General features: G+C 34.6%; 2 protein-coding genes across 2 annotated transcripts; both read right to left on the reverse strand.

Moving 5' to 3' along the window:
- Positions 1–677: 677 nt before the first annotated feature.
- Positions 678–7113, reverse strand: LOC127832640 (solute carrier family 22 member 6-like). Its single transcript, XM_052358234.1, has 6 exons — positions 6897–7113; positions 2844–2978; positions 2383–2465; positions 2030–2147; positions 1713–1785; positions 678–885 (listed from the first exon to the last, which is right to left on the reverse strand). Exons 1-6 carry the CDS (start codon positions 7061–7063, stop codon positions 721–723), a joined length of 741 nt encoding a protein of 246 aa, XP_052214194.1. The 5' UTR covers positions 7064–7113; the 3' UTR covers positions 678–720.
- Positions 7114–7394: 281 nt separating this feature from the next.
- LOC127831597 (organic cation transporter-like protein) lies at positions 7395–22253 on the reverse strand. Its single transcript, XM_052356574.1, has 3 exons — positions 22028–22253; positions 19524–19864; positions 7395–7862 (listed from the first exon to the last, which is right to left on the reverse strand). The coding sequence occupies exons 1-3, from the start codon at positions 22251–22253 to the stop codon at positions 7395–7397; spliced, it is 1035 nt and encodes a 344-aa protein (XP_052212534.1).
- Between the last annotated feature and the right edge of the window lie 1848 nt (positions 22254–24101).

Genomic DNA, 24101 nt, shown 5'->3' on the forward strand with positions numbered 1-24101 from the left:
ACTTCCAATATAAATTAATCCCCGAAACAAAAACTTGAATCAGGTTTGCTAGACCCGGGCCCGTATACACCAATTATTACACGTCAAACTAAAAATAAAGAACACATGAATATGTAAATTTGAATTTATTTTCATGCATAATGTTCATCTATAATGTACAAATAACGAATACAACAAGGAAAATATCTTTAAAAAAACAAAAACCATTATATTAAAACGCTGTAAAGTAAATCCAAATAAATTAAGTCATTTGCATGCTGGGAAATGTGTCGTCGGCTAAAATGTCGTCTGCAGAATATCTAAAATTAGCATTTTTTTCGATTTTTTTTTCAAAGAATACTATCAGAATAGCAAACAGTTTGGATCCTGATAAGACGTCACGTTTTGTGGCGTCTCATCTGGATCCAAACTGTTTGCAAAGGCCTTCAAAATTTGGTTCCAGCACTGAAAGAGTTAAAGACAATCCTGTCTGTCACACTGCCATCTGGGTGATGCATACTGAAGTCAGGAGTGTGTCTTTTTTTTTTTGCTTATTTGTCGTTTCAACCTTTCTTACATGACATACCAAAAACACTCATATTTAACAAAAGAATGTATTGAAGGGTAGAAGTCATAGGCAAAGGACAATATTTAAATTTATATTAGATACATAATTCTATTTAAAAAATTGCTAAAACACATCCAACGAACTTGGTATGACTTTCGAAAATGTCACCCACTTCAAATAGGATTGTACTTTGCTTTATCGGCACCCTTCTCTTTTAGATAGTCCATGTTGTCGTTTAACGCACCGTTCTTAGTCTCGGGTAGGAAAAGCTGACATATCACACACACGACCGATATTCCTGCGCAACAGTAATAAAGTATTCCCGGGGCAAACTTATCCTGAAAATAAGGCACAGATATGCTCTTGCAAATGAGGTGACCAGATTGTCATGAATTGTAAAAAATGTGTTTCTGTGAGTGAATTTTTTACTAGATTTTACACAAGTCATGCATACACGCTGGATATGGCGATACTTCGATAACGGATGGTAATTCGATAACAGATAAAAACAAAATTCCTCGGGTTCTTTAAGCGTTTATCCTAAATATAAGTTTGTGAGACACAGTGGATTGCGGAGTTGATAAATAGAATATCCTTTTGTATTGTGAAGAAATATTTAAATTAAGAATAGAAGACTTTTTTCAAAAAAAGAAAAGAAAATTCCATCGGAAAACAACATACAAGCTAAATAATCAGTACACATTTCGACAAAATCAAAATACTTAGACATGTTGCAATAAAGTGTTTTCTATTTCAGCATATAGAGAAATCACTGTGCTTCAAATACTTAAATTTTGAAAGTATTCAATAGACTTTATGTTAAACTTAATTTCTTAATTAAATTGCATTGCAATGCTAAACGAGACAGTACATATCTTCTGTCAAGCTTCATTATCTCGTATTGAGTTGATGCAAGATGTTAAAATTAACAACAACAAGACAAGCGAACTCGATACAATAAATTTTGCTCCGCAGTAAAAACGACAAGATTTAAGTAAATGTTCAGTTTATATGCCAGATTGAAAGACGAATTTAAATATGTTAAATGGTATTTCGAGATGAATCCATAAAGGACCAATCGATCTTTAATGAAATAGCCACTGACACGTATTATGACTTTTCCATACATATTTATATAAACCAAAAAAGCAGGCTATGCCCTAACCAAGAAGACAAGCTGCGGTCCAAACATCGCTCCAAACCTGGCCAACACGCTCAGACAGCCAAACCCACTGGTCCTAATAAACAAAGTACAATTTTTTTTTTATAGCATTTGGTGTTTTATTTTAATAAAAAATTAATTTGTTCTAATATGTACATATGATTATTTGTTACCATACTCGGGCTGGCCATTGGTACTAACGTGCGGAATTCTTGGTATTGCGAATCGGCCGAAAATCACGATAAATCTTAGTAGGACTACCTTTTAAAATCCTAACTAATAAAAATTAATACAAGACCAGTTTTCGTAGTTATTCCCACCTTATGAGAGTGGGATACAGTTCAATGGTCATTGTTTCAATTGGTCCCCATGCGGCCTCGATACAGAAGTAGACGGCCATCGACAAACCGTTCGTCAATCCGCTTTTATATGGCGTATCTGAAAAGAAAAACAAATTTATAATTATATTATTTATTAATTAAGAACACAAACTCCGTAGCATTTATAATTTAGACATGTTTATGGCATATTCAAGTGATTCACTTGTAAAAATGATTTTTTACATTTCAATGGACTTAATCCTATATTTGAACTCATTTCCAACGCCATAGTTATCGGTTATAGTTAAGGTAGTTAACAATTTGAAACGCGTTTCTGATCCTTTAGTTAATACCTATGCTCTGTATTATGCCACATACGAGGCCTGCAATGCAGATCAGCACAAAGATTACTATGGAGGACAGCCGGCGACCGAGCCTGAAACATCGAGACGACTCAGGAAAGATATGAAGTGTTGTACGAAAACGCTTTGGTCATTCTTTCGTAAGTACGATTAAGAGATCGATGGTCGTAATTACATAGTCATTCAATCAAAACACGTATTCCAAAACCTATGTGAAACAAGGCCTCACAACTTGCGACAAAAATGTATTTATTGCCTGTTTCGAATATGCTACAAATATAACATTGCAACGAACGTTTAAGTATAAGATTGATTACTATATTAACAGTAATTTTTTACCTTATTTCATAATAAAATAAACATAGCACATCAAAGCTAAATGTGAAGTATACAAATATATAGAAAGCATAACTGTCTACAAGAACGTCCACGAAACAGTTTATAATGCCTACCTGTTGCTAAGCCAAATTGTGACAGATTTTGTAGGGATCGTGGCGAGGTTAAAGAGGAATATGTTCAGGTAGACGTTTCCAGACAGGCCTTGTATACCGTAGTTAATGCCATACGTTATCAGACCCAAGGCAACCCTGAACAGAGAATCATTATATTAACAAAACCTCGTATAGAAAATTGTTCCGCTAAATATTCAGCTACAATGGTCAACGACATTTACTGTGTATTTGCGTGATTTACAATACCACAGATGATAAATATGATATAATTATGTAAATAGATGTCAATGCAAACCCCGACACCCTAAATTGTTTGCATGCAGGTCACGTACAATATGTGTTAGATGACATTAATCACAGGATTACTAAACATAATCACTTGTATTATGTTTTTTCATAAATAAACATACATACACATTTTAAATGTTCTATGCCTGTCACATCATTAAAAATGCTATACGCGTTTTTCTAATTTGTATGTATAACTATATTTATCTACCGAAAATTATCCCAGAATCAGAAATATAGCATTTAATCCTACAAATAAATTATTTTATAGAGGGAAACTATGGGTGTCGGATAGTATTGTGATTTGCATGCATTGCAGCCTAAGAAAAGCTTCTTAATGTTCTTTGCGGACAACTGTAAGGACTTGAAGACAATTTTACTTGTTAAAATGTACCAATATCCTCATTCGTTTGTTCTTAATTTTCAACACATACATGCATTGAATGAATACATTTCTAATCAATATATAAGAATGATACTAATTCAGTACAGTGTTTCTGTTGATATGTTTGTAAATGAATGCATAACAAAAAGCCAAACTGAATGCGCTTGCCTACTCACGTTATCAATTGCGGTGCGTTGTTCTTTTACTTTTGGACTGATATTGACGTATACATTGAAGGATATTTTCATTAGTTAATAGGTCGTTCCTTTGTTAGTTGATCAACGAATTGCCTGCTTACCCAAAATGACGAAATGTTTAAAGTGTAAATGTAGGATGAAGTTATGCTTCTATATGCAAATAAGTAAAAAGTGTGTCAAAAGAAGAGTTTAAGAAGAGTTGTTTATTGAGCTACATTAACCACATTGACCGGGTTAAATGTTGCATCATGCTTAACGTACATGTACAAATTTTGTCAGTTGAAACGGCGACCATCTTTATTTTTGGTCGTTTGCTTTTGTGAAACAAAAATTTCAGTTTGAACAAAAAAGTTCTGTGTTCTACTTGAGTGCGCAACCTGTGGAATGCTAATGAAATTTGAGTCAAGGCATTTAGCGATATTTTGTGTTGTTTCTGCTTTTGCGTTGATTTGTTGAAGACACTTTCGCATGGCAAAAACGGTAAAGATCACACAACATATAAATATTGCTACTTTAGGTTTGATTCAGTAAATTTTATATGTGTTGGCTATTGTTTTTTGAAACTACATATTGTTAAACTAAAGAAATGACTTTATCAATGCTGGTATAATTGTTCACTCATGCATCTCGTTCATTCAGTGAATAAAGCTTGTCACGTGCAGTTGACGTCACGTCTTACAAGTCTAAAAAGCGGGACTCTTTTAAAGAATGATTCGAAAATGTTATTTTCAATTCAATACTCAATGTTGTAAGTACAATGTATCAATTAGCGGTCATTTAATTAGCGATAAAATTACTTTAAACGCGTCACAAACTCTGACATATTTTCTTTTGACGAAACCCCCACAATTATCCCCGGAAAACAAAACGTCTCAACACCTTATTATTTGTTAACTCGCAGCGGGCCTCTTTTATAATATCAAAGACAATAACCGCTATCAGACGCTTTAACCGCAAAATAGACGGACAAATGATGTGCTGTGTTTTTAATTTTCGCGACTCGAGACGACTGACACGTGATCGTTGATTTCAGGTCAAACATGAATTTCGGAGTGGAATATAGTGGCCGTTGGCCGCTATGGACAGGTGGCCGTTAAATTCAAGTGAAATATAGAGTGTTTTTCGTCGGGGGGATTCCAGACTGACCGTTGTATCCAAATTTCCGCTTAATTCAGGTGGCCGTTAGGTCAGTTTCGACTGCATAAACCGCTTACATTTTGATTGTCTCATGAACGATATTGTTGACGATGCTGCGAAGCAGCTCGTCTAGGTAAACATACCATGAAAAAAATCTTCACAATGGCGACCTATGTAAAAGACCGAGCCAGTTCGATTGAGATAGCTTGATTTTTCTAATCGGCATACCTCGCTGATTATCATTGATAAAGTTATAGGAAGCTCAGCTATAAATAGGACAGCTTATTCTGGGAAAAAGATTTAATACTAGTTTGAAAACGTTAATTTTAAATCAGTTATATTCAATCCATTTTATGTTTATAGATCAATGAAACAACTATGTATTTTCTATATTGTAATTGACATTTGTCGTGATTCAGTAAATAAATTGCGAATTGAAACGTGCATAATTTACTTTCAACGCGATCATGAGTGTGAAGAAAACGAATTATTTCGAACCTGCCATTTGTAAACGTTGTAGCGACTATGGTATATAAACAGCATAATAGCCGTATGGCATTTGTGAAACTCGCTCTTAGGCGTGCTTTCTCATTGTGCATGTTTAATAAACTTTTCAAACAGAAATTACAGAGCCACATCAATGCACATACTATGTGAAAACTCATTCGTTAATTGGATATTGTTTGCTGTTTTAAACACATATTAGGTCATATCACGTAGATTTAATTAACCTTACCATGTGTTTATGGTGCAAACTCACGTATTCAAGTGCTATTACGACTATGTGCTCATACCTACTTTCGGGAATCATCATGAAATTATTGCCGTACTTAACGAACAGACATGCCTAAGCTTATTGAATTAGAAAAAAAAAACAATAATAAAAAGAGAAAAACTATATGTTCATGCACATGGGCATGTGAAATCACGTCCGTACACATAGCATAATTAACTTAGGAAAGGAAACAACAAAATATAAAGTTTGGTATGATATACATGTGAAATTAAAGAGCATGGTGTAATTAAAGAGCATGTCAAGTTTTGAATGTATATGCTGAAACGTAATTTATAACCCACAAACGTTTTACTGTAACAGAACGTTTTTTTAAGATAAGTGGTACAGAAAATACACGTTGAATATCTTTTTAAAGATATTTCTTGTTATATTTGATCGAGTATGTAACCCGCCTCCCGGTTTCGCTGAATGGATCAAGTTCCCCGCGGGTACTACTTCCCCGTACCCCCAATTTCTTTTTCGTACCCTACATTTTCCGAACCCATTTTTTTTGTATCCAATTTTTTTCGTACCCAATTATTTTTCGTACCCAAATTTTTTTCGCAACCAAATCTTTTTTCGTACCCAATTTTTTTGCATAATTTTTGTACCCAAAATTTTCGTAACCATTTTTTTCCTACCCAAAATTTTCGTATCCACATACACAATTGTGGTGATGTAGATCAACTTAAATAGATGCTTTTATATCAATCCTCTTCAAAAGCATCGTCACACTAGTACTGTCAGTACTTTGATTTATAATATGGCATAGCATTGTGATCGCCTCAAAAAGGCATAAACGGCTCGGCAAGCCTCGCCGTGCACAAACGTTTCTGCAACCCGTCAGATAAATTAAAGTTAACAATAACATTAATATAGTAGTCTCTATAACACATCCGGACAAAAAAACTACACGTCTACTGGCAATAACCACTGATATCACAAGAAAATCCTTCCAAATCTGGCAGGATTTTTTGGTTTGAGTATTATATTATACAAATTGGTATCGTGTTCTTTTATATTTTGAAAATAAGTTTAGGTTCATAATAAACAATCAATTACCTAAATAAAAAGAAGTAAAAATAATAACGGGAATGTTTGATACTGTTAGACGCCATCATAGTACCAAGTGGCTCATCTATTATCACGTGGTTGGTTATAACGGCATGGATTTGATAACCGGCTATACTCGGAACCAGTCAAACCTTTGTACGGAGTTTTTACAAAGTTAATATAACAAACTGCCAAACGCAAGACATCGTGAAACATACCAGTTACTTGCAAGCAAAACAGTCAATCTAAGCAGTTGCTTTGACCGAAACAGATCTAAGAATGCGCTCTTCTTCGGTGATTTGAGTTGCTTGCTTTCTATCAGGTGAAGATCCAGGTCACGTGGTGTCTTCTTGTTGATCTTTGACACCTGCTTCACGATAGCCATGGCTTGGTGCTGTTTGTCGTGAGCGATGTACCACCGGAAGCTTTCTGGCATCCACCTAAAATAGATAACTTAATTAACTGTTGATCACTATTAGGTCATAAAAAATTATGTCTACGAGTATACGAGGGTTGACACAATGATGGTACTTTTCTCCCAAGTAATGCGGGAAAATATGAACCATCCCTCGTTTTTCTGTTATTAATTTTGCCGTTAAAGAATTTGCTTAGTAATAGATTTTATCTGATATTTAAACAAAATGGTACAGTATATGGGCGGAAACAAGTACATATAAAACATACCAGAAAATGACGCAATTAATACATACTCATCATTACTCGTACATTTGAATTTCGATACCATGTGCTAATTCACTCACCACCAAGCAAGGAACGTCGCTGAGACAGGCAAGCGATACCATGAGCTGAATGTAACGCCAGTCTTTCAGAAGCCAGGCAAGCAGCGCGAAAAGGCAGTGTTGGATGGCCCAAGACGGAAACCCAATGGCCAAAGGGCGGTCCTGAGCTAGCGTGAACTCACAGAGATAAGAATACTGCGTACTCAGGAAGAGACCGCAGCCAAGACCAACGAACAACCGAGAGGCCGCCATCAGTACCCAACTCCCCGCCAAGAAACCTACGAGGTTTGATATGGTCAGAACGAACATTGGCGCGAACAGCACGGGTTTCCTTCCAAACATGTCGGCTAATAGACCGCCGAAGAAATTCCCCAGCAGAACGCCGCCAAGCTGGATTGACATTATAGTGCTGGGTACCCAGCTCCAGTCACAGAGTAGGTCGAACTAGAACATTATGGAAACGTATATGGTACACCCTGATACTGTGATGATGTCAACATTCTATAACAACATGATATGAAAAAGGTGTCATGTCGCCAAAAATAACCATCGTGTCGACTATAACTACAATGGCAAGTAATTTTCAAAAGAGCATGACGCCTAAAATTATAATGATTTTTCGACATAAGATAAGTTGTCAAGACTTAAACAACTCGCATGTTGACATAAGAGCCTAAATCTCTGCCGATATTTTAACCTTTAGCCGTATTGTAAATTTATCTATTTCTGTGTTGTTTACTGTATGACGGCACATATCTTGATGACTTGCAAGTAACATAATGTTGACATGGCGATATAACTGAAGGAGTCGATATAATTTATGTGGACAAAGGTCGTTGTTTAAAAATTATGGAAGCGTATATGGTGCCCAAATAATATGGTCATGCCGGATTAGTTTATATCGGCTTACTGTGAAATAACATTTTTAGTTCAGTTTTTATTGTGCTATATTGTTATGTTTATTTTTGCTCATTTTGAGTTCAGTTTTTATCGCAAATTTTCTATTGAGCGTATTTAAGTACTTTCAGTACGATTCATCCATACACTAGTGCTGTATGGCTTTTACATAGATAGTGACACTTTTGTTCAGTTCTTTCAGATAAACCAAATTGAGGGACACTTTTTTAAGTTAAAACATTATAGGTCTGTTGTTAATCTTGATTGTGTTATCCACCGCCATAGGCGGAGGGATATTGTTTTGGCGTTGTCCATCCGTCCGTCTTTCCGGCACTTTTGTGTCCGGAGCCATACCTTTGAAGTGCTGTGGCGGATTTTATTGAAACGTGGTATGAGTATATATATGGATAAGAGGATGATGCACGCCAAACGGCATTGTACACCATCTGTTAATAATGGGGATATGGCCCTTTATATCTTGAAAACAATGCTTTTTAATATAAGCTTAGAGCTTTATCTCCATTATCACATGAGTCAGAGGCATGAAACTTGCCAAAGTTAATCTCAATCATCTGTGGGTGTTCACATTCAACACCCATAATCCTAGGGTCTAAGGTCAAGGTGACACATTGTGGTCAAAGGTCACAAATTTGATTCATTATTAGGTCATTCATTTACTATGCATCAAAGGATTTGTATATAACTGCATTTTATTGTCTGCAAACCCATCAAATGAGTTATAAATAATAATTGAGAAAAGGCACAACCATTCACTTATTGAAGTCAGCCTTTGTCATATAAATGTTCTGAATTATTTGCACACGAGTTTAACTCGTCTTTCTTTTCATATCATTCCCTCAGGTGAGCGACCTAGGGCCTCTTTGTCCTCTTGTTTGTGTTACTTGTTTTGTTGTTTAAGGAGATATCACTTTCTATCATACGCTATAAAATTTAAGGGATTTAATTAACATGTTTTCAATATGCATGTATCTTTCATATAATGTTTTTTAAATTATCATTTCTGGGCCACCATACTTGTTTAAATTGTACTATTTTTTGACTCTAGTTGTTTACATTTTTTATTGCACAAAAGTATCCTTTCTCTAACATTATCTTCTACAGTAGTGTAGGTTCCAGCTGGTGTCAATGGATTTATGAACAAAACAAGAAAAAATGACTTCCAAAGCCCAAGAAGAAAGTGGTTTATAAGGTGAAAACATGTTATTATTGACTCTTTTTGAAAGATTTCATAAGAACTGGTTCATGTATCACTGAAGTATATGTTATTTTAATTGTGCACATTGTTCCAAACTTCATAATAGAATGTTAATATAAGCAATTATATTATCCCACCCACTTCAGACCATTTCAGAAAGAAATATGTCCTTTAGTTTGTTTTCATTTGTCTTATTTTTTTCTGAATAAATACTGAAAAACAGTTTGAAACTCATTAGCTGTTATGTTGTTTTATAAATCATCTTTTTAAATTTGATATTTAGAATAAGAGATTTATTATTTAAATTATCAGCTTTTATGCGAAGGTTTGAAGCTCAACTTTTGTTATATCTAAATAAAGTTTTTATTGAATCGGATTGTAATGTTCACCATTGTAGTATCTGATTGATACTTCACTGCAGCTATTGAAGTGTTATCTTGAACGCGCTTTTCGGTCTTTTAAATGTAAGATGTTTAGTTGTCTCCAGTTGAAAATGTATATGTTTTTTGGTGAGGAACTAATTTGCATAAAGCCGAATTAAATACCAAAACTACCCTACTTACATCGATGAAGCGAAAAAAAAGCGTTTCATTTCTTATACATGTAATAACAATATCAGTCTGCATGTGCATATTTTTTCAATGGTTTGGCTAAAAGACAATATAATTTGGGATTTATTCGTGCATGAATTTAGTAAGCGCCTCCTTTTCCAATACGCAGTTTCGATTGTGTACATGTCGCACATGGCATACTAGTAATTAATCCAAGTAGTCCCACGATTGATTTCCTCATGCGCTTCGTAGAGGCAACTCGCTTCATTGAATATTAAAGCTCAGTCAAATGATATACTATAGCCAATTAGAATAATGTACACTAGTGAAACATAGGTCACTTGTAATTATGTAATCAACTGCTTGAAAAATAAAATGCCATTAAAGCGGGTATATACGATTTTGTCAAATATTTATGAATTTATATACTGTAAAATGTGTAAAAAACGTATTATATATATATTTCAATATAAATTAAAATAAAAGTTAAGAAGAACATGTGTCGAAAAATGCGAAATAAGCCAGATATTTAATTCTGAAATTGAAAACGGCTGTACAGCCGAATTCGCCAGCATGTATATCATACATGTACGATGTGAATCTGAACTTAGTTTAACGGTTTATTTGAATTCCTGCAACGATATCTATTCAAACGACACACAAACACTAACTCCAATCTTTATACAAAGACGAATGCTACGGCCTATTTTGTGTTATTGTAACATATTATATCAATATATTACAATTAAAAACATATAAATAATCGTATATACCCGCTTTAAAGTCAAGCGTTACTTTTATATTCGCCGTTCATTTTTGTCGTTTTACAATGATGACTGCACGTATAATCGGCGATTAAATGCATAATTCGCTTTCAATAACACATTAATAATCCGGATGAGTATATATATACATGCAGTAGTTCAGTGTACGAAAAATTATCAAATTTGCATTTTACCCGCTAAACTTCCAGATAAATATTTTGGTAGCCCAACATTTTCAAGGACCTTTAATAACGTAAGAAAAATACTTCTACGAAATATTGTATTCAAATAACCTTATTATATAGGGTCATATGATAAGTATTGTAATAAGAAGCAGAAATACAAATCAAGGGACGTAATTCAAAAATATTATATAATGTAAGTACGCAGTTATCTCTTTTGCCTTATCGTTTAACGGGTGATATCCGCGTGTATGTGTTTTTTATGAGCACAAACATTGATGTCAATAACAAGGTATTAATTCTCATTGTAAATACATCCATGCCTTTGTCGTCTTAGACTTTAAAAAAAAACATGTACGATAAACAAATACAAGTCTTATTACAGACAAAAATTATCTCAATCAAAATATGGTTTGTGTTTGGTCCCTTGTTCAATAAAAATCATGAATAATGTGTGTAGTAGTATTAGCAGCAGAAATAATTGCATTATATTATGCATAAGAAAATCAAGTACACAAAGTAGAAGCGATAACAGTTATATCAAAACCAAGTTATTTAAATTGTACTTAAATCAAAAGTAGTTATAACATTATTAAATGCCGAGCATTAAAAGCAAGCAGTAGGAGATCCATGGTATGATTCGAGTGAAGAATCTTTGCTGAGAAGCGGCGCATTTTATGACCAGGTTCAAGTTCTTAAACATGTAACGAAATTACACATTGTTCGTGGAAAACATACAGTAACAAACAAAGTTCATTTCTCTTTTCATCGTGATTTATTTCTGTTGAATATTGTCTAAAACAACGCTGGCTAATGTACGTGTAATTCAATTTTACAGCACGGCGAACAATATGGCCGCCACGACAAGAAAACGTGACTGCTCTACTTTATTGTCTTTCTAGAACCATGAAAAATCAAACTGACCAAACAGGCTGTATACAGTTTTGATTTGCCATTATTAATATGTCGGTTGACCGACTCTCTTATGTTCCGATTTAATGAGCGGTCGGCAGGTGCTTTACAGAAATTATCTTATATGAACATGTCAACGAATATTTTTGATGGCTTTTCAAGATAAGTATATTCGGACTGTGTTTCATTACTAATCTTGTTTGACATCTTAAAGTATATACCTATAGGCAGTCACGTTTTAATTTGCATTATGTCCCGATTTAATGAAGCGGTCGGCAGGTGTTTGACAGAAGTTATCTGTGTTTCATAACTAATCTTGTTTGACATCTTAAAGTATATACCTACAGGCAGTCACGTTTTAATTTGCCGTGATAACCGTGGTACGTTTTAATGTAAACTTAATGACTTTCTCTTATCATTTGGTAAATATTTAAATTAAGATTCTATAATGTTATTTAAACCATTATTTTCTCTATAATAAAACATATATTACATTATATTCTTTATAATTAAAGGTTATATTACACTAATTCCGATTCCCATAGGGTCCCATTATAAAACTGACAACTTTCACAGCATTTTTCTTGCCTTTCCGACGTATCAATTTTTCCGAACCTGGTATCATTTTAAAGATGGATCTGTCATCTTCCAATAATTGCAATCAAAAACATACCGTCTCGCAACTTCTAAGAAAGTAAATCGCTGTCGAATGAACCCACCGTAGAAAAACGCGTTTCGGAATCCTAATTTCGACAAAAGCCCCACACAATAGAAAACACACCCTCAAAAGTTCATCTTTTAAGTTAGCTTCCAATCCAAGGCATCAAAGTACTCCAGACACATACAGGATATTACAAATAACCACAAAAGACATGTCTCACATTGTTAAATGGCTTATATTCAAGAAGAGAAAAGGAACTCTTTAGAAATAGGCACTACTTTCGAATGGACCACGGAGGGATACACAATGATTTAGTGTAATGTAACCTAAACATCTATAAATAATCTCCACAATTCCAGAATCCTATTTATATAATTATGGTTGTAGTGATTTATTAAAAAAATTCTACGATTATTAATTTATAAATACCAAGTATGTTACAAGCATGAAGACACTAAGATCAGTTCCAATGTATCATTCCTTTACTAAGGACAGTTACAAGAGTTACAGAATGTGTATAAACTTAGATGAGCTATGACAGATTTCCACGACGAGAGTCAGCTTCTAAAGTAAGAATATTTGAGCCTTGTTTTGAGAAAATTGGGCAAAATGCATGTGCGACGACACTTTCCGCTTTTATGGTATTTTTAGTTTCAAGGAAGTCCCTCCTTACCGAAAATCAAGTTTAAGCGGAAAGTGTTGTCATCTGATTAGCCTGTGCGGACTGCACAGGCTTATCTGTGATGACACTTTACGCAAATGCATTAAGCCCAGTTTATCAGAACAAGGCTTATATTAAGATGAGAATTTGTACAATCCCCTAAAAGTGCCAGGTTCTTAAGCGTTAATATAAACTCTGCGGTTTTATTGATTTGTAAAGTTAATTTAAAGTGTATTTCTAATAATTACATATTTCTGTTTCACGTAGATTGCTCTTTTTCGTTGAGTGTTTTAATCGTTAAACATGCGATAATACTATTCTGCAGAAGTCTGCAATAAACAAAGGCATTTGTTCTTTTGATTGTTTTGTTTTGTTTTTCATTTGTAAGATTTTTTTACCGTTTTCAGCAGTATTTCATTCCTATTTAGGGTAATATTTACGCAACTGACACGTGTCCTGGTCCAAAATGTTCACCTGTAATGTGTGCACATACGTATTTCAGTGGCTATCCTAATTGTATCAGATTAACCCATTTATGCCTAGTGGACTCTCCCATCCTACTAAATTGGATCGATTATTCCCAAAATTAGGGATGTCTGGTATATTTATTTCTATATTTAGAATATTTCTTACAGAAATTCCTTTTAGCAAACAGCGCAGACCCTGATGAGACGCCGCTTCATGCGGCGTCTCATCTTGGTCTAATCTGTTTGCAAAGGCCTTTTTTCTAGACGCTAGGCATAAATGGGTTAAGGTAAGATTAAATTTAAAATTGGCCGTCTAGGAGATTGCCTGATAAATGATATTTTATAATGTCGGTTGGAGAGCGAACCCGAACCTGCTTAGAACTGCACGAAAGTAAAGACCTTTTTGCCACAGACTTTCACAGTATCACGGCCGTGTTTAAATTTGTATCCCTGACAATAACACGTTACTATATTATATAGTGACCAGTTTGAAGGGGTTGTTATCGGTTTGCAAAGGTTGATAATTTACGCGTATCAGATAATCTTTTATTCGCGCCTGATTTTTGTTATGTATCACTTCTGGTAAATCTAGTAACAACTTTATTTTTCAGAAAATGTTTCTTGTTTATTATTGAACAAATCATAACTTTTTTGAATGACAAGAATTTAAAATATTTTTAAGACTGAAACGGTGTGCTTCCTATAGTCATATAGATAATTTATAACTTGCGATTCTCTCACGTCAATTACACATTTGAATAGGATGCTTGGGGTTTGTGAATAAAATGTATCAAAAAATAATAATTGCACATCTGCTTGGACATTAAAACGATAACCTTTTTTAAAATTACGGTACACGTGGTTTACTCGACCATATGCTTAGTTAGGGGCTCTTTTCTTTCAGTATGCTATTTTGTATACGACATGGAATATTTATAAGATTCATGAAAGACAGTTTCAAATGGCCTACAAAGATTAAACTAATTACCGGCTAAGTATATTAACAGTTTCTTATTTTACAAAACATTTTCCCCTAAGCCAATGTCAAATTCAAATTTACTCGCCACGGTTGAACTGGATGGTGTTTCTTTTATCATAAATCACGTTCTATCTTTAAAGATTACTTTGATTTTGTACGACCATAAATACAATTGCTATCTCAATCTTACATTAATTGTTCAGGTTCAATCGGAAATCTGGTTCATTTCGGTAAAAGATGCTACTGCGATACAAAATCGGCCATCGGTCACCCACAAAACAAGCTTATCAAGAAATACCATCGCATTGGTTTGATCTTAATGGTCACGTAAATGGTCATTTAAATACACTTATTGCATCAGGTTCATTTCGGATAAAGATGCTACTGCGTTTCAAAATCGGTCAACTGAATAATAACCCACTAGGGATATACAAAAGTAGCTTAACAAGAAATACCATCGTATCGGTTTGATCCAAATTCGTAAATGGTCATTTAAATACACTAATTGCATATAATAGCTTGTCTCTATTTAACAACATATCACAAATACCCGCTGTAATATGTTTACACTACCCTTTGATATTTCGCGTATATTTATTAGGTAGATCCGATTCTAAAATAGTAGAAAAAACTAAATGTTTGATGAAAAAATAACTAGAAAATAGATAAACTCCTACGACATTCATGATATGCCTTTAACGTGGTTTTTGATGTTAAAGATATGCAAACACAAGTAATGAAGATTACAATTAAGCTTGTACGGATGTTGTTAATATATATACATCAAGTCCGAAAATGACTTTTAGATAAGGAACCGAAATAATGAATGCAGACAATTGTATATATTAATACATACATATTATATATATATATATAATCTAATAATTTATTATAATAATTTATATATATATATATAGATATATATATATATATATATATATATATATATATATATATATATATATATATATATATATATATATATATATATATATATATATATATATATATTATATATAGGGTCAGAACATAGACCGATCTATATCGGACCATATAAACCAAATATTTCAAATTTTTGAAAATATTTTGATATGTGGACATAATATGGAAATAAAAGCAAACAACAACCTTACTAGCTTTAAAGACTGTTCATGCTTTGGTAATATTGACACAGCTGAGTAGGTGATTTCGCTTTATGGAAAAGTTTGACGGACGACGAAGAAAGACCAATCACATTAACTAACCCTAAAATTAATCTACAAATAGCCCAATTTTGTGTCACATTTGAATAATTTTCCATTTCCTCAAAAACGAATTATTTGACCATTCAACAAAATAAAGATCGTATTGCAGTATGAACATTTATTTCAAACATGTGCTATATACACTACAGTTTCAGGAACAGCAAATCAAGTAAGAAAATACAAAATAAACATATCATTTATTTGCGCCCGTGTTAATATTAAATATAAGATTTACAACAGTCGTTTCGTTTCATATATTGAAGTTTGAAATGAAATGTTAATAAATCTTTTGAAAGAACCATATTTTGAAAGGAACATTCCACACTTTACGAGGATTTCATAACTAAATGACCACCATGTTTTCAAACAATTAGTGACGTTTCATTCATTCTTTTGCAATCTAACAATGAAATAAGGAACATGATAAATCTGTTTTGCCAAGTTTTCAATGTCTGTAAATGTGTACAACAATGTGAGTGAATTTATTTAGCAAAGAAAAAAAACGTTTAACTACTTCATGATCAATTCCAATAACAATAATATCAATTTTGTGTTTCTTATCGACACATCGTAAATAAAACTGGAAACGAAACTTACTTGAACTAAACGAACTTAACGATTAAATTTGCAAAATATAACCACTTTTTAAGCATATATTTTTGCATATGTAATTAGTAACCATCCAATATTTCATTCAAGGCCAAGAACAAAGAAGTTGCACTTTCAATCGATTCAGGAATTGGCAGTTGCTCCCGCTGCATTTCACACACATGTTCTAGGACTGGTATGAAGTCATCTTTACATCCAAACTGCGGTTTCTTTACAAAGTATCTCTCTTGAATACGATCAATGGTTTCCAATTCGCAAGGAAGCCGAAATAAAAAATCTCGGGTTCCATACGCCTCAGGCTGGTAGTACATTACTATCGGTATCCCATTTGATGTTTCCACATGTCTTTGCTGCCGAATCCGATGAGAACTCCATAGATGGGTGAAAAGGTTCAGATCGCGTTGTATTAATGGTATGAAACAGAATCTCAAGCATTCTAAATGCACAGGATCATCATTCCGAAGCAGGCCGCTGTCTACCATATCCTTAAAATAGTTCCTCCAAAACACAGTAAAACTTACTCTTAAATTTACCCAAAAACGTTCAATTCTTTGATTGCCAGTGGATCTCCCAGTCATGTAACTGTTCATTCCAGACATGTTATCTCTGTCATTAAACCTAAACGCTATCTGCATAGCCCGTACCCAAACGTTTTCTGTCCCTGCATCGCCACGAACCAGACGTGGAAGGCGACCAATCCGTTTCACAAAGTTAACAAAGAAGCCCGCGATAATTCGAGGGTCATTATTCGAATAACATGCCTCCAGCCATAATATGCATCTGGAAAATCCATCCACCGCAACGTGTATAGCAATTCCAAAAGGCTTTAGCTTATCATACCCTTCAATGTGTATAGTAAAATTAGGACCTTTATTGGTATAGACTCTGTTTCGCAGGCGATGTGCAGACCTGAGAGCAACACCCTCAAGATCAATTACCTTCAATAAACACCTTGTTGTTTCTTGGGTTGCTTTGACATTTGTGGTTGTGTTGACCAATTTCCATATAGTTTTATAACCACATACAGCCATCCTTCTTTTATATACTGAGCGAATCGCTCGTATAACGTCTGGAAGAGGAGACGACGCGTTGCGTCTTTTGAGCCCTTTACCCACGCAGTATCCGTTTCAGTTGACTCAAACTGAGAGCAGTGTTGTGTAGGAAAAGCAAGAATACAAATATATCCAGACGCGTATAGCCCTGTATGTGATAACGCGAAATCCTAACATCCCTTTCTTGATTTGAAAGTACAGCTAACGATGAGTCAACATATATAAGTGCCACTGAGACACACATCTGCAATATAAAAAAGTTGTGAGTCGTTAAACACACGTTTTGCATGTATTAGTTGAAGAGAAATATCTAAATGAATCAATCGAGATTTATGCTCTCTAAATGCTCATAAAACCCAACGAACACATTAATATTTATTGTTTGCAAACATTGTATGTTATTTTTACCTTTATACCAAGCATTCCTGCTGTAAAAATGGAGTGTCTGAGGTCTTGCGTGTTTCGAAAGAATATACCAGAAACTAAAAATCTGTTCGACGCCGGAAGTCATGGACCAATGTTGCAATAATTGGATGATGTCAAAATTCTACGACGACATGATATGAAAAAGGTTTCATGGCTTAACAATAACTCATCGTGTCGACTAAAACTATGATGGCAAGTCAGTTTTACCAGAGCATGACGCCAACAATTATGTAGATTTGTCGACTTAGATCATGTCGACCAAATATATTTTCGGGAAAAGCCAGAAACATTTACGTCGAGACTTCAACTTAATGCCGTTATGACGAGTAGAATTAAGGTGGGAAAAGCTACAAAACTATGTCGACATACCATGTTATTTCAGAGTAAGTCGATATAAATTATTCCGGCATGACCACATTATTGGGGTGTACCATATACGTTTCCGTAAGAACATGGACCATTTTATGGATGATTGTGTTGGATTGATAAACTCTAAGTATGTGCATGTGTTTATTTTAAGTGTATACTTTATTTGAGCACACACATTTGCAAGCAACAGTAGGACTTAAAACATAAAAATTCGTAAGACACTATGATTATTTATTATTACAAATGATTTTCATTCGGTTAACATGATTATTTCCAGAATGTTTTAAACGTTATACAACAATCTTATAAGAATGCATCAGTCTTCACTTAAAGAGATTTGGTCGCAGTTTGTCAATATGATGATTTCAAGAAAAAATGTTGTAGATTAAACAGAGAAAGCAAACATTATATTTGTTTAAAGCGAAATAACGCACATGAACAACACAACTGTTAAAGTTTTTGGTTTAATCATTGATAATCATCATATAAATCAATACAATAACAATGCGTTTGTAACGCTTTTCTTCGATAGTTTGGAAAACACGCGTATTGCTAATATAGAGTTTATAATTCGCCAAAATTTAATGAAGCAGGAGTGACGCACTTGTAGCGCACTTGCGTTTGCTACCAATCACGGGGGCGACAATATTTTTGTTTAACCTTTTTTATTGCTAGTGTAATAATTTAAGATTATTCAAAACATTAAATATGTTAGTAAACATATTTAAATAATTTTTGCAAAATACACAAATCTATGAACAAGTCCATTTAACTCATAAAACTATTGTCCATTTATTCAATAACGACACGGGGTTTCATTAAAATGATCATTTTTGACTTCATGGGTTCATCTTATTAGACATCGTACACAATTTTAAATTGCTAAGCATCATTGCATAATTGTATCTGATACGATTTTTTTCAGTTATTCTGTTCGTTTCCTTTAAGTCATTTATTATATGAATCGTGTATTTGATGTTTGCTTAACATTAGTGGTAACTAAACATTGATTTTTGGTTAGACAGGGTCCTGATTTTATGCATATGGACCTAAAAAAATAACGCATTAAACATATATCAGAGCATTGGTAAAGAAACAATCAACATATCACTCACTTCGGTCACTAGAGTGGACGGGCTGTTGTCGTACTCGTAAGCCTGGCAACTGCTGGCGTTACCAGGGCGACACGTCTTTAGGAAACAGTTGGTCGCGTTTGGTCGCGATGCGCAAGACGCCGTCACGTCAACGATTAAACCCGTCGCGTTGACATCGTATGGTGTGCGGCACCACCAGGCCGTAGGCTTCTTGGACATGATGACTAAGGCAACCATACAGAACGCTACGACGGTCTTCATGGCATGGATCAGGGCGGACAAACGCCATTGGAAACGTCCGCACCCGCCTATCTCCTCAATGATCTTATCTGCACTTGTAACGCCGATTTTACCGTCCATGACTCTCGATATAATGTGAATTTGATACTTGAAAGAGAAACATATGAACGTTCACTTATATATTTGCAAGTGTATATGACAAAATACTATAGATCTATGCATATCCTGACGCGATAGGAACAAATATATGGTCCGTAGGAACTGAGTATTTATGTTACAAAATGTTATATAGACATGCGTTGACTTTTTATAAGTGTCTTAAAATTGGTATATCACGTTTTACCTTAAAGTATTGAAGCCACATACGCATGCATCTGTGGAACATAAAGTTGTACTTAAAGTCTATTGTCGCCACACCTTATGCCAGTCAATGTAATCACATGTTGAGTCATAAATAATTAGAACATAATTGTTCACTTAAGCGATTAACACTCGTGCACGTTTTTTATACGGAGGTTTGACCTCTTATGCAGTTCATCTCTTAGTTCACTTTACGGATAAATTCATATAAAGAAGTGAAACTCCAGCTGCTGGAGCAGTATTGAATTCCTATTATAAATTTAGTTAGTCCTTTATTTAAGGCAAGTGATCGATTGTCCAAACAGTACAAAACAGCACAAATCAGCACGATACAAAACAACATAAAACATATAAGAATAAAGCTGGGGTCATCGTCTTGGAACGGTCAACTCAAAGCTTTGGGGGTTTCACCGGTTTTAGAGCGCTCAACCTCACACTTGGCCCAGCAATATTCATGATGCATTTAAGTGTAAATAAAATTAAACCTCATAGCATTGTAACTCAAATTTAACAATAATAAAAGGGAATTAAAACGCATTCAATTTAATTACCATATAATTACTCAATGGTAGGAATGATACCAGAGCACCAGAGTTACAACTTTTTGAGGAACGATGAAATGAAACTACAAACAAGTGTCAACTACATTCCTTCTTTATAGTAAAATATTTAAGAATATAGCGTCATGAAGTTAATATTTCAGATCATCATCGCGCAAATACAGGAAGAAGCAGCAATAATGGGTGTAAAAGATCCATATTAAATTGCTTGGTTGTTAATGTGATTGCTTTAAAAATAAATCCAACAAAAAACGCCTGTCAGAGAGAAAATATAATTAAAATTGAACGCTTTAAACTCAATGACCTTTGCATGTAGATTCAAAACGTTAAAGTATGTGGTATTAAGAAATATAAAAGCGATGACGTCACACAAATCAATGAAGTATTACAGTTGTTAACTTAAAATGTTTGGTTGCTTTTGTAAGGCATATTAAAATTTCAATGAAAATTTTAAATAAGCTAAAATACTGCAAAATTATCCAAAAATGAGATCTTTATTATTGTCTGATGGAGATATTTTACTTTAAAAAAACGTAGTTCGAATAAGAGCCTTTCTTTTTACAAATGTAACCATGTTTTAAAAAAATCAAATATTTCTTGTATATAGATTATAAACTTTTATATACATTATTAAGGCTCAATGGGTCATTGTCGACCTGAAATGGCCCACAAGTCATCCGGGGGTGACTAGAAGCCGATTCTTGTCACCATAAGGGGACTTCAAGCCGACGGTAGTCACCCCCGGGTGACATGAAGCCGATTGTAGTCACCCGGGAGTGAAATGAAGCCGATTCTTGTCCCGCGGGATGACTTCAAGCCGATTATAGTCACCCTCGAAATCAGCATAAAGTCACCATCGGCAACAATTTTACTTTCTCAGCAAAAAACCCCACATTATTTTGGTCGTTCACATGCGAAGAGAATTTGAGTAAAAATACTACAAAAACTAAGTAGAGCTAAATGTCTAAAAAATCTAAATTAATTAGCCTATATTAGATACCTGGATGCGGTGCCGTTTGATAAAAAAATACACGGGTAACAAGAAGCCGATTCTTGTCACCCGAGGAGACTAGAAGCCGATTCATGTCACCCGGGGTCGAGAAGCGTCGGCTTGAAGTCACCCCAGGGTGACATGAATCGGCTTCTAGTCACCACCGGGTGACTTGTGGGCCATTTCAGGTCGACAATGACCCAATGATTATTATTTAGTGGTGCTATTCTCCACAATAATTATGATTATCGTGAAAGAAGTATCATAAAATAACATATGTACCGCAAGTCATAATCGAAATTTTAAAGTTATGATAGTAATTAAATCATTCTAAATTATGCGTTTATTAATTTTCACCGCATTCATTAACAAACGCTCAACAACAGTGGACGGGTTGTTATCGAACTCGTAAACCTTACGATGGCTAGCGCCCCCGTGCGACACGTCTTCAAGAAACAGTCGGACAGCGATGCGGAAGACAATGTCGCGTAGTCCATTGAGCCCGTATGGCGGTCGAAACCACCAGGCTGCAGGCTTCTTGGACATGATGTCTGAGGCGGCCACACAAAACGCTTCGACGGTCTTCTTCGAATGGATCATGGCGGACATGCGCCTTTGGACACGTACACAACCGTCGTTCTCTTTAATGATCTTTTCTACACTTGTAACGCAACTTGTCCTTCCATGACTCTCGATATAAGTTATATTTATATTAATAAATGGATCACTTAATGTTCAGTTGAATGTATGTATGTTTATATAGCAAAATACCAGTAATGTATGCTTACTGGAAAGATGATATAGACGTATGCTTCACCTTTATACAATAGCGCGATAAGAACATAAGTATAATTCGTGAATTTGCACAGTAATAATACAATAATATAATAATTATATTATAATATATTCATATATATCCGAATACATGTATACTTGTCTTTACCGGTAAATGAAATCATGTTGAAGTATGAATTTATTTTACAATAAGACAATTGATGAAAATAAATAATAGATAAATATGCGAGCAATACTTTTCAATCACGAGTTAGGTAGTCATAAAGACAGCCTTGTTGACCCGTACTTTGTTGTAAATGCATTTCTTGTTACCCTAGCAGTTTACACGGTGTCAACAACTCTGACCTTAACGTGGGTATAGAGCACTAATGCGCTTTTTCGGCGAAGTTTTTTACCCAGCTTTTCACCTTAAATGACTTTTACATAACGCCAGAAGACATGCATGAATATACATGTATTCGAATATTTCATAGGCTGATAGGAGATAAAACCTTGAACATTGGCTACATCACCGTGTCTGGGCTCAGCGCAAAGGATGTAGCACTGTTCAATGTAAGGAATTCCGGACTACTCTCTGTATGTTCAAACGACACAAATTGTGACCCAGTTACAATTACGGGTTAAAATCCATCTCGCAGAATTTCAGGGTTAGTACTCGTTCACTAAATCGTCCGGGGAATATTAAATTAACTATCGATAAACATAGCTTTGCTTTCAAGATGAAAAAACAAACATTACCGAAATACTATAGTGTCACGATAAGAGGAAAATCGTTTAATTATCCAACCAAAAATGTTTGCCTTGCTCTGTCAGCACGTCTGGAAATCGTTCCTGAACGCCTGGATAGGCTGCCCTTATTTACCAGTTTGCTATTTTGAACTCAATTGTGTATCGAAAAACATTGTGCTAAAATGTGCCATTTACAATTCGCAATGAGATTTTAAATGACGCTCGTCATGCAAAAATTGGTCTAATTACTTATGCGCCCATCATATATATTCCCACTCAGCCTGCGCATCTCTCAGTCTGGTAAGGAGATACATAATGAGACCATAACACATTGAGTGATTTTATAGCAAATAGCATCGCTTCTGACCAGACTGCGCAAATGCACATGTTGGGCCTAAGATACGCTGGCCGAAACGCGTAAAACCCATTTTCGCATGACGCGGCTATGAAAGTGTGATTCAAATGTGTCGAAAGAAAACTGCGTGAAAATCAAATATTAACATACGATAAATTTCGATGGTAAAGAAATATACTGATAATAAGCAAGTGAGGACAGATATGATGTGCACTCACGTAGTTTATTTTTTTATTTATCTAATTACACTAATGTGTGGTTTGTCAATGATAAAACACATTCCATGCGGTGAATATGCGACTAACACGTATTAAAACACAATAGTTAGACTTTTGTTTTCAATTCGCGTGCGTGGATGGAGCTACTATTTCAAATATTTCTCTCGGTGATTCCTGTTTATTAACTAAGAGTTACACATTAAATCTGTAAACAAATTGATGGTTTTCAGGACGCTAGGTCCGAACGTTTCGTAATGCAATAGACACCTTATGCGGTAGTTCCTGAGGAGTTCCTTTCCTATGTGCTTTTACAACGCAATTGTTTTCGCTTATTAAGTTATAGAAAACATT

The sequence above is a fragment of the Dreissena polymorpha genome, chromosome 5 (assembly GCF_020536995.1).
Source record: "Dreissena polymorpha isolate Duluth1 chromosome 5, UMN_Dpol_1.0, whole genome shotgun sequence".
Lineage (NCBI taxonomy): Eukaryota > Metazoa > Mollusca > Bivalvia > Myida > Dreissenidae > Dreissena > Dreissena polymorpha.